Source organism: Chiloscyllium plagiosum, unplaced genomic scaffold, assembly GCF_037043375.1.
Source record: "Chiloscyllium plagiosum isolate Xiang-an unplaced genomic scaffold, Cpla_swu_hap1 HiC_scaffold_22, whole genome shotgun sequence".
Taxonomy (NCBI): domain Eukaryota; kingdom Metazoa; phylum Chordata; class Chondrichthyes; order Orectolobiformes; family Hemiscylliidae; genus Chiloscyllium; species Chiloscyllium plagiosum.
In genome coordinates, this window is record NW_028270160.1 from 13892872 (window position 1) to 13905527 (window position 12656).

A 12656-nucleotide genomic window follows, 5' to 3' on the forward strand; every position below is an offset into this window, starting at 1 on the left:
ATTTAGATGATCGCTTGAAACATCATAGCAAACAAGGCTATGGGCTGACTATGGGCTGGTAAATGAGACTACATTAGATAGGCATTTTCACAAAGAAACTGAACAAATACTTCAAAAGGAAAATGTTAAAGTGCTATGTGGAACTAGACAGGAGTGTAACTAATAGGCTAGCCCTTTCAGAGATTCAAAAGCCAAACAGCCTCCTTCTGCCCATATAATTCTGTTTTGGTGGTTTTCCTTCTCTCTTGGGTTTCTCACCTTAGAAAATGAGATCAATGCCCCCTCTAAGTAGAATGGCTCCTTGTACTCTTCCGCATTAGGTGCCTGGGTTTTTTCCAAGCTCTACTCAATGCAATGGTGATGTGGGGAGTGCCTTGCATTCCCAGGGCCAAGAGGATGATGGGATTAACAAAGTCTCCTCAAAGCCTACTCTTTGGCCACAGCAGCTGTAAGCTCCCCTGGGATTTCACCCACGGTTATTCACTGCCTGCTTTTCCCTCTGTGCTTCAGTTAAAGATGTGAAATGAATGTATGCAGAATACTGACATTTCTAAACAGAAGAAAGCCATTCTGCCCATTCAGCTTCTGCTATTTCCACACCACAGTCGATTTCCCAGCTTTCAGCATGTGCTACACTCCTGTAACTCACTACCAACCATCTGGTCCCTGAGTAGCATGCCAAGCATTTAGGCAGCTGTAAATAGCTATATATTCTTCCAAAGAATCCTTTGTGACAGGCTTCATGTATACCGTAGCCTCGGGGAATGCATTCTGTGAGGAAAGAGAGGCTACCAGGTAGCGAAACTGCTGTCTAATTATAGGATGCACTCGCTAATCAACACAATCATGCATTCTCACTGATTCAAGCAATGTTATTATAAAGAACATATTACATCGGTAATTCAACAAAGAATCATAGCAGAAAAGCTTGCAATCACATTGCAAAGTGAGTGTAATAACTGAGATACTTAAATTGAGGCTGATAGATGTGGATGAGAATATTATATCTGGAGTGTATATTGGCTCTGAGTATACAATTTCAGATCTGTACTGGCCTGTACCATGTTTTGATGGTAACACATTGTATCACAAAAGTCATTAAGAACACAGGGTTAATTGCCAAGGATATTACTCACAGTCTGTAGAGAGTAGGGTTCTTTTGAAAGAGTAATTCTGGCAAGATCTGTAACTGATTCCGATTCAGCCGCCTGCAAATTAAAAGGAACAATCAGCAAGAAGGGAAAGTGTGCAATTCCAAACAAATGGTGCTGCCTCTTGCTGGGCTACTCCCTGTCCTCTCGTACTCAGTACAGTTTGATACTGAGCGTGCCCAGGTACTGGACCCTGTGGTGGATGTCCATTCAGTAAGGTTAGACAGCCAGTGTTCATGAACTGTGAGGAACCTGGAACTACATTCATACAGTAATACTTGCAGAATGCATTGGAAAGGGATCCAGTTGATGTTCTGTGCACAAGCTCAGGATCTTAGTGTCAGTGGTCGCTCCCAGTTGAGATCGGGGATCAATTCAGACTTGGGATAAGTGGGAAACAATACATTCTGGTGTAGCCCAGTACCATAGGGCTCAATGATTTCAGAGGAAAATCCTGATAAGTTGTAATGAAGACCAGTAGCTAGTGGAGCATCAACAGCTAGATGGGCTGAATGATCTGTGTTGAAATTCAATGCAATTAAACCCTAAAATCTCTGCAGTCGTGGAGGAGAGCAGCAGGAATGGCTGGGGTGGGGGTGGGGTCAGTGAGGTTCAAATTCCTACTTACAATCTCTCCAGCTCCTTCATGTCCTCAAATGCCCCTCGGTCAATGGTGCTGATGTGATTCTCCATGAGCTGTCTGGGAGCAGAGAGAAACACAGGACAGGTAATATGAGCATCACAGTTTGGCCTGGTGGTATATTGAATCTGGACTCTCAAAACAAGATTAACAGGCATAGAAAGATAGAAACTGGAAGCAGGAGCAGACCATCCTATTGCTATTAATGCATGGTTGATCATGTATTTCAATGCCATATTTCCATTTTCTCTCAATACCCAATTTTAAAAAACCTGTGGATAATCCAGTCACAGAAGATACAGACCAAACCTGTCTCAAACCTGTCCATTAATTACCAGATTCAGAAAGACTGCCCATACTATCTCTTCATCTTCAATTCTCCTAATTTAAGTCCAAGTGATGTCCAAGGTAAACCTCTCTCTATGCTGAGCCCATCAAAGACTCCCAGAACGGGTACAGCATAAGGATAGATCTAGAGTAAATCTCCCTCTTCACCATACCCAACAAACACTGCCAGGATAAGTACAACATGGGGTCAACATGAAGGTCCCACCTTCTCAACCTCACCCCTTGCCTGCGGTGCGGTGACCCTCAGGTTAAACTCTCCCCCAGTCTTCTCTCTCTGCTGGGAGAGAGCAGCCCATTAGTCCCCTGGGACTATGGTGACTTCATTTTACCTTCTTTACAACATAGAGTGTGATACAGGTGAAGCTTCATCTACCCTGCCCCCATCTAACAATCCCAGAACAGGCTCAGCTCAGAGTCTGATATAGAGTAAAGCTTCCTCTACACTGTCCCCATCAAAAACCTCACAGTATAGGCACAGCAGGGAGTTATAGAATCACAGTTATACAGCACAGAACAGACCCTTTGGTCCAACTCATTCATGTTGACCAGATATCCCAAACTGAACTAGTCCCATTTGCCAGCATTTGGCCTCATATTGATCACACAATGTGCCACAACCAAGGCAGGCACCTCCATGTGGTGAAAAAGGCATTTGGCACACTTACCTTCATTGCTCATTCCTTTGAGTATAGGAGTTGGGAAGTCACATTGAGGGTGTACAAATCATTAGTGAGGTCTCTTCAGGAATACTGTGTCCAGTTCTGGTCACCCATTTACAGGAACGATATTATGAAGCTGGAGAGAGTTCATAAGAGATTTGCCAGTGTGTTGCCGGGTATGGAAGGTTTCAGTTATAAAGAAAGGCTGGAGAGGTTGGGACGTTTTTCACTGGAGCAGAGGAGGTTGAGAGACGACCTTATAAAAGTTCATAATGTAATGAGGGGTATAGATAGAGTTAATGGCAGTTGTTTTTTCCATAGAATGGGGGATTTCAAGACTGGGGGCACATTTTTAAAGTGAGAGGAGAGAGATTTTAAAAAGACATGAGGGGCAAATCCCTTACACAGAGGGTGGTTCGCATGTGGAATGAACTTCCTGAGGAAGTGGTGAATGTGGGTATATTTACAACGTTTAAAAGACATTTGGATAAGTACATGAATGGGAAACATCTGTAGGGATACGGGCCAGGAGCAGGGAGGTGGGACTAGTTTAGTTTGGGGTTATGATTGGCATGGACTGGTTGGGCCGAAGGGTCTATTTCCATGCTGTATGACTATGATTCTATAAAATAGATCCACGCACCTTGAGGGTGAGATACAGAGTAAAGTTTTCTCTGCACTGTCTCCATCAAACACTCCCAGGACACGTACAGGTACAAACATTGGGTTAAACACAGGGGAAAGCTCCTCTTACATTGCTACTCTTTTAAATTGAAAGTCAACTGAAAGCAAAGCTCTCACCAAAAAAAAAAGAACTCTAGCTAATAGAAATTAGAAACAAAAGCAGGAATTTCTGGGAAAACTCAGCAGGTCTGGCAGTATCTGTAGAGAGAAAGTAGAGTTAACATTCTGGGTCCAGTGACCCTTCCTCAGAACATTACATCTCCCCAGTTCTGTTTTTCTGTTTTTGTTTCCGCAAATAAAGCTTCATCGACACTGTCCTCATCAAACACACCCAGGACAGGTAAAGCTTGGGGCTAGGTACAGAGAAAAGCTCCCTCTACTCTTTTAAAGTGAAAGCAAAGCTCCCCCAACACTGTCCCATGAAATAATCCCAAGAAAGGGTGAAATAAAGAGTAAAGCTTCCTCTACTCTTGTAAACTGTAAGTAAAGCTACCTCGATGCTGTTACCATCAAACACTCCCAGGACAGGTACTACATGGGGTCAGATGTAGAGTGACATAGTTTCTTCGATCAAACACCACATCTGGTCTGATATGATCCCAGGATTGCTTTTCATGTAACGTTACCACAATAATCAGGTGCTTACTGGAACAGATGCCGTGAAGTTTACTAATCACACTAACACTAACAACATTATTATAATATAGACTAAGGCATCATATGGGTTTGTGCTTACTGATGTTGCTGTACACTACATGTACATAATTGAACACATTCCATTGACTCCAGAGCCTGAACGTGAAGTGAGTTCTTTACACTGAACAGCACATTCATGATGTCATGTAATTGTTTAAAGGAGCCCTTTCTGTTTCATCTCGAATTTACATCATAACACAATACTCTACTCTTTTCCTTTTCAAGAGTGGAAACCCTTTTCCAATAACATTGTCCCTACTGATTTAACTAACATTTGGTTGGTGCACATCACAGCGAAAGCTAGTCCTTACACAGTTTTCATATCTTGGCTCCGAGGTGTGCTGTCTGTCATTACAAATGGGCACATATCATTTGTTCTTGATGTGTGGTTAATGTCTAGTATGACATCCCCATTATATGAGTTGTGATCCTGTGTGATTTGTAGTTGATAATATACAGTTTCGATATGTTGTCTATTTCTTCACTAGACTCCACCATTGTTTATCACAATCCCATAGAACCCAGACTAGACACAATGATGTAGTACCTTTCCACTAGCCCATAGGTTCACATGAAAGTCTTGAATTATTTTGCTCTGTCTCAGTTCAAGTTGGGATAACTCTCCATGCTCATTAATCATCTTCTTCAACCATCTTCTCCCTTCTCTCCAACAATGTGTAGATGCAGTTGGCTGGTGAAAGTGGTGGGACAAGAGTTGCAATGACCTGTCTCCCAAACATATGAACTGCCAGTGGGGATAAACCATTACTGAGAGGAGTAGCTAATGTTATCTGACAATCTTAGCAAGTCACTTTATGTATGTCTATCATGAACCTTACTTTTGTGTGACCATTCAATTGAAGGTGTAGTGAGGAAGAGGAAATACATAACACATTTCATAGAGTCGTAAAGATGTACAGCATGGAAACAGACCTTTCGGTCAAATCCGTCCATGCCGACCAGATATCCAACCAAATCTAATCCCACCTGCCAGCACCCGGCCCATATCCCTCCAAACCCTTCCTATTCATATACCCATCCAAACACCTTTTAAATGTTACAATTGTACCAGCCGACACCACTTCCTCTGGCAGCTCATTCCATACACGTACCACCCTCTGTGTGAAAAAATTGCCCATCAGGTCTCTTTAATATCTTTCCCCTCTCACCCTAAACCTACACCCTCTAGTTCTGGACTCCCCAACCCCAGGGAAAAGACATTGCCTATTTACCCTATCCATGCCCTTCGTAAATTCGTAAACCTCTATAAGGTCACCCCTCAGCCTCTGATGCTCCAGGGAAAACAGCCCCAGCTTGTTCAACCTCTCCCTATAGCTCAAATCCTCCAACCCTGGCAACATCTTTGTAAATCTTTTCTGAACCCTTTCAAGTTTCATAACATCTTTCCAATAGGAAGGAGACCAGAACTGCTCGCAATATTCCAACAGTGGCCTAACCAATGTCCTGTACAGCTGCAACGTGACCTCCCAAATCCTGTACTCAATACTCTGACCAATAAAGGAAAACATACCAAACGCTTTCTTCACTATCCTATCTACCTGTGACTCCACTTTCAAGGAGTTATGAACCTGCACTCCAAGGTCTCTTTGTTCAGCAGCATTCCCTAGGACCTTACCATTAAGTGTATAAGTCCTACTAAGATTTGCTTTCCCAAAATGCAGCACCTCACATTTATCTGAATTAAACTCCATCTGCCACTTCTCAGCCCATTGGCCCATCTGATCAAGATCCTGTTGTAATCTGAGGTAACCTTCTTCGCTGTCCACTACACCTCCAATTTTGGTGTCATCTGCAAACTTACCTCTGAAGCTCTTATCCAAATCATTTATGTAAATGACGAAAAGTAGTGGACCCAGCACCGATCCTTGTGGCACTCCACTGGTCACAGGCATCCAGTCTGACAAACAACCCTCCACCACCACCCTCTGTCTTCTACCTTTGAACCAGTTCTGTATCCAAATGGCTAGTTCTCCCTGTATTCCATGAGATCTAACCTTGCTAATCAGATTCCCATGGGGAACCTTGTCAAACGCCTTACTGAAGTCCATATAGATCACATCTACCACTCTGCCATCATCAATCTTCTTTGTTACTTCTTCAAAAAACTCAATCAAGTTTGTGAGACATGATTTCCCATGCTCAAAGCCATGTTGACTCTCCTGAATCAGTCCTTGCCTTCCAAATACATGTACATCCTGTCCCTCAGGATTCCCTCCAACAACTTTCCCACTACCGAGGTCAGGCTCACTGGTCTATAGTTCCCTGGCTTGTCGTTACCACCCTTCTCAAACAGTGGCACCACGTTTGCCAAACTCCAGTCTTCCGGCACCTCACCTGTGACTATCGATGATACAAATATCTCAGCAAGAGGCCCAGCAATGAGTTCTCCAGCTTCCCACAGAGTTCTAAGGTACACCTGATCAGGTCCTGGGGATTTATTCATCTTTATGCGTTTCAAGACATCCAGCACTTCCTCCTCTGTAATATGGACATTTTGCAAGGTGTCACCATTTATTTCCCTACAGTCTATATCTTCCATTCCTTTTCCACAGTAAATACTGATGAAAATTCTTGTTTCGTATCTCCCCCATTTTCTTTGGCTTCACTCAAAGGCCGCCTTGCTGATCTTTGAGGTGCCCTATTCTCTCCCTAGTTACCCTTTTGTCTTTAATGTATTTGTAAAAACCCTTTGGATTCTCCTTAATTCTATTTGCCAAAGCTATCTCATGTCCCCGTTTTGCCCTCCTAATTCCCCTCTTAAGTATACTCCTACTGCCTTTATACTCTTTTAAGGATTCACTCGATCCATCCTGTCTACGCCTGACATATGCTTCCTTCTTTTTCTTAACCAAACCCTCAATTTCTTTAGTCATCCAGCATTCCCCATACTTACCAGCCTTTCCTTTCACCCTGACAGGAATATACTTTCTCTGGACTCTCGTTATCTCATTTCTGAAGGCTTCCCATTTTCCAGCCATCCCTTTACCTGCGAACATCTGCCCCCAATCAGCTTTCAAATGTTCTTGCCTAATACCATCAAAATTGACCTTTCTCCAATTTAGAACTTCAACTTTTAGATCTGGTCTATCCTTTTCCATCACGGAGATATGGCATTGAGGGTGAGTTGGAGGTTTGGATTAGGAATTGGCTGGATGGAAGAAGACAGAGGGTAGTAGTTGATGGCAAAGTTTCTTCATGGAGTGCCGTCACTAGTGGTGTTCCGCAAGGATCTGTTTTGGGACCATTGCTGTTTGTCATTTTTATAAATGACCTGGAAGAGGGGTTAGAAGGTTGGGTGAGCAAGTTTGCGGATGATACGAAAGTCGGAGGAGTTGTTGACAGTGAGGAAGGATGTGGCAGGTTACAGCAGGATATAGAGAAGCTGCAGAGCTGGGCAGAAAGGTGGCAAATGGAATTCAATGTAGCTAAATGTGAGGTGATTCACTTTGGGAAGAATAACAAAAAGATGGGGTACTGGGCTAATGGTCGGATACTTGGTAGTGTGGATGAGCAGAGGGATCTTGGTGTCCATGTACACAGATCTCTGAAAGTTGCCACCCAGGTAAATAGTGCGGTGAGGAAGGCATATGGCGTACTGGCTTTTATTGGTAGAGGAATTGAGTTCCGGAGTCCTGAGGTCATGATGCAGTTGTATAAAACTCTGGTGCGGCCGCATCTGGAATATTGTGTGCAGTTTTGGTCGCCGTACTATAGGAAGGATGTGGAGGCACTGGAACGGGTGCAGAGGAGGTTTACCAGGATGTTGCCTGGTATGGAAGGAAGATCGTATGAGGATAGACTGAGACACTTGGGGCTGTTTTCATTAGAGAAAAGAAGGTTTAGGGGTGACTTGATTGAGGTGTACAAGATGATTAGGGGGTTAGATAGGGTTGACAGTGTGAACCTTTTCCCGCGTATGGAGTCGGGTATTACAAGGGGGCATAGCTTTAAATTAAGGGGGGGTAGATATAGGACTGAAGTTAGGGGTAGGTTCTTCACTCAGCGAGTCGTAAGTTCATGGAATGCCCTGCCAGCAGCAGTGGTGGACTCTCCCTCTTTATGGGCATTTAAGCGGGCATTGGATAGGTATATGGAGGATAGTGGGTTAGTATAGGTTAGGTGGGCTTGGATCGGCGCAACATCGAGGGCCAAAGGGCCTGTACTGCGCTGTATTCTTCTATGTTCTATGTTCTATGTTCTATTTTAAATCTAATAGAATTATGGTCGCTGGCCCCAAAGTGCTTCCCCACTAACATCTCAGTCACATGCCCAGCCTTATTTCCCAAGAGTAGGTCATGTTTTGCACCTTCTCTAGTAGGTACATCCACATACTGAATCAGAAAATTGTCTTGTATGCACTTCACAAATTCCTCTCCATCTGAACCCTTAACCCTATGGCAGTCCCAGTCTATGTTTCGAAAGTTAAAATCCCCTCCCATAGCCATCCTAGTATTCTTACAGATAGCTGAGATCTCCTTACAAGTTTGTTTCTCAATTTCCCTCTGACTATTAGGAGGTCTACATTATAATCCCAACAAGGTGATCATCCCTTTCTTATTTCCCAGTTCCACCCAAATAACTTCCCTGGATGTATTTCCAGGAATATCCTCCCTCAGCACAGCTGTATGCTATCCCTTATCAAAAGTGCCACTCCCCCATCCTCTCTTACCTCCCTTTCTATCCTTCCTGTAGCATTTGCATCCTGGAACATTAAGCTGCCAGTCCTGCCCATCCCTGAGCCATGTTTCCATAATTGCTATGATATCCCATGTTCCTAACCATGCCCTGAGTTCACCTGCTTTCCCTGTTAGGCCCCTTGCATTGAAATTAATGCAGTTTAATTTATTAGTCCTACCTTGTCCCTCCTGCCCTGACTGTTTGACTCGCTTCTGTTCTCAGCTGTACCCGTCTCAGACCGATCTCTTTCCTCACTCTCTCCCTGGGTCCCACCCCCACCCCACCCCTCCCCCACCTTACTAGTTTAAATCCCCCTGAGCAGCTCTAGCAAATCTCCCTGCCAGTACATTAGCCCCCTTCCAATTTAGGTGCAATCCATCCTTCTTGTACAGGTCACTTCTACCCCAAAAGAGATTGCAATGATCCAAAACTGTGAATCCTTCTCCCATACACCAGGTCCTCAGCCGAGCATTCATCTGCTCTATCCTCCTATTCCTGCCCTCACTAGCTCATAGCACTGGGAGTAATCCAGATATTACTACTCTCGAGGACCTCCTTTTAAAATTCCTGCCTAACTCTCGGTAATCTCCTTTCAGAATCTCAACCTTTTTCCTTCCTATGTCATTGGTTCCAATGCGGACAATGACCTCCTGCTGGCTCCTCTCCCCCGTGAGAACATTCTGCACCCTCTCTGAGACATCCTTGATCCTGGCACCAGGGAAGCAACTCACCATTCTGCTTTTTCACTGCTGGCCACAGAAACGTCTGTCTGTACCTCTGACTCAGAATCCCCTAATACAATTGATCTCTTGGAACCCAACATACTCCTCGTTGCATTAAAGCCAGCCTCAATACCAGAAACTTGGCTGTTCGCGCTACGTTCCCCTGAGAATCCATCACCCCCTACATTTTCCAAAACAGCATACCTGTTTGAAATGGGTATATCCACAAAAGACTCCTGCACTAGCTGCCTACCTCTCTTACCCTTCCTGGAATTAACCCATCTATGTGACTGTATCTGAGACTTTCCCCCCTTCCTATAACTGCCATCCATCTCATACTGTTGCTGTTGCAAATTCCTCATTGCTTCTAAATGTCTCTCCAACCGATCAATTCAATCTGATAAGATTCGCAACCAACAGCACTTATGGCAGATATAATCTGCAGTAACCCTTAAACTCTCTTTAAACTCCCACATCTGACAAGAAGCACATATCACTCTAATAAAGGCCATTTTTGCTCCTTCACAATCTACAGACCCAAAAAATAACACCGTCTTATTCCTCTACAAACACTGCCTTGGGTTAAATTAATAGTTATGGCTTATATTTTAAGTTTAATCAAGAGCCATATCTCCAAAAACATATAATCAAGAAAAAACCCACTCTACCCACTAATGCAGACTTTCTGTAGGCCACACTTAAAACAACAATTCACTTATCTGATTCTGTGCTGTGAACTTCGCCCAACAGTTCCTCCAAAATCAATTGTGAATTTCACTGTTTGTTAATTTTCCCAGATGCACTCCAATGTCCAGTGATACATGAATTCAAACAGCAAAGGCAGTGTCAGTTTTTTTTCTCTTTCTCTCTCCTGCACCGACCTCACCATGTGCTTCCTTTGTCTCTTCTTCTCCCTTTTAAAACTGCTGTTGTTCCTTAGGCTTGGGTGAAACAGTGTGATGTAGTCTAAGTGCTTCGCTATGTGTTAGCTCATGTAACACATTCCATGAGTATCAGGTTCTTTTTGAGATATATGTCTCAACATTTACTAACAACACAAACTATTCATGTTGCAATAACATCAGTAACACGTATAACATCAGGGTCTGTGCCACTGATGTTACTGTACATCACATACACATAGTGAATTGACTGAGAGAATGCATTACACTGACAGAGTGCCTGATGATGAGTCCCTTTAGACAACTGACAAAGCCATGGAAACTGTCTTAAAGAAATCTTACCTATCTGTCTGGAGTCTATGCAATAACACAAAACAGCGTATGGTTCCCTTTGTACTGTCCCCACCAAACACTTTCAGCAGCGATACGACACAGGAATAAATATAGAGTAAAGCTCCCTCTACACTAGCAATTTTGAGAAGATTTGTAGCTCAGGTTGATGATAAGTACGTAAGTTAGCTCGCTGAGTTGGAAGGTTTGTTTTCAGACGTTTCATCACCATGACTAGGCAACATCATCAGTGAGAGTGTCCAGTGAAGCGCTGATGGTATGTCTCACCTCTCTATTTATAGGTCTTGGTTTCTTAAGGTGGATGATGTCATTTCTGTTATTTTCAAGGGAAGGTAGATAGGATCTAAATCGATGTGATTATTGAGTGAGTTCTGGTTAGAATGCCAGGCCTCTAAGAATTCTTATGTGTGTCTTTGTTTTGCCTGTCCTCAGATGTGAGAGTGCTGTCCCAGTCAAAGTGGGTGTCCTTTTTTGTCTGTATTCAGGAAACTAGTGATAATGGGTCGTGTCTTTTGGTGGCTAGTTGGTGTCCATGTATCCTGGTGGCTAGTTGGTGTTCATGTATCCTGGTGGCTAGTTGGTGTTCATGTATCCTGGTGGCTAGTTGGTGTCCATGTATCCTGGTGGCAAGTTGGTGCTCATGTATCCTGGTGGCTAGTTGGTGCTCATGTATCCTGGTGGCTAGTTGGTGTTCATGTATCCTGGTGGCAAGTTGGTGCTCATGTATCCTGGTGGCAAGTTGGTGTTCATGTATCCTGGTGGCTAGTTGGTGCTCATGTATCCTGGTGGCAAGTTAGTGTTCATGTATCCTGGTGGCTAGTTGGTGTTCATGTATCCTGGTGGCAAGTTGGTGCTCATGTATCCTGGTGGCTAGTTGGTGCTCATGTATCCTGGTGGCTAGTTGGTGTTCATGTATCCTGGTGGCAAGTTGGTGCTCATGTATCCTGGTGGCAAGTTGGTGTTCATGTATCCTGGTGGCTAGTTGGTGTTCATGTATCCTGGTGGCAAGTTGGTGTTCATGTATCCTGGTGGCTAGTTGGTGCTCATGTATCCTGGTGGCTAGTTGGTGTTCATGTATCCTGGTGGCAAGTTGGTGTTCATGTATCCTGGTGGCAAGTTGGTGCTCATGTATCCTGGTGGCTAGTTGGTGCTCATGTATCCTGGTGGCTCGTTGGTGCTCATGTATCCTGGTGGCTCGTTGGTGCTCATGTATCCTGGTGGCTAGTTGGTGCTCATGTATCCTGGTGGCTAGTTGGTGCTCATGTATCCTGGTGGCTCGTTGGTGCTCATGTATCCTGGTGGCTCGTTGGTGCTCATGTATCCTGGTGGCAAGTTGGTGTTCATGTATCCTGGTGGCTAGTTGGTGCTCATGTATCCTGGTGGCAAGTTGGTGCTCATGTATCCTGGTGGCTAGTTGGTGCTCATGTATCCTGGTGGCTAGTTGGTGCTCATGTATCCTGGTGGCAAGTTGGTGCTCATGTATCCTGGTGGCTAGTTGGTGCTCATGTATCCTGGTGGCTAGTTGGTGCTCATGTATCCTGGTGGCTAGTTGGTGTTCATGTATCCTGGTGGCAAGTTGGTGCTCATGTATCCTGGTGGCTAGTTGGTGCTCATGTATCCTGGTGGCGAGTTGGTGCTCATGTATCCTGGTGGCTAGTTGGTGTTCATGTATCCTGGTGGCAAGTTGGTGTCCATGTATCCTGGTGGCTAGTTGGTGTTCATGTATCCTGGTGGCAAGTTGGTGCTCATGTATCCTGGTGGCAAGTTGGTGTTCATGTATCCTGGTGGCTAGTTGGTGCTCATGT

The 12656-nt window shown here is 44.2% G+C and overlaps 1 protein-coding gene across 1 annotated transcript in view; it reads right to left on the reverse strand.

Moving 5' to 3' along the window:
• LOC122561411 (slit homolog 1 protein-like) overlaps positions 1-12656 on the reverse strand; it is a 320580-nt gene that overhangs the window by 259639 nt on the left and 48285 nt on the right. The window contains exons 3-4 of the mRNA XM_087998766.1: positions 1780-1851; positions 1137-1208 (exon numbers count right to left, since the gene is read on the reverse strand). Of these exons, the coding sequence (XP_087854892.1) occupies positions 1137-1208; positions 1780-1851 (144 nt within the window). The remainder of the gene's footprint in view (positions 1-1136; positions 1209-1779; positions 1852-12656) is intronic.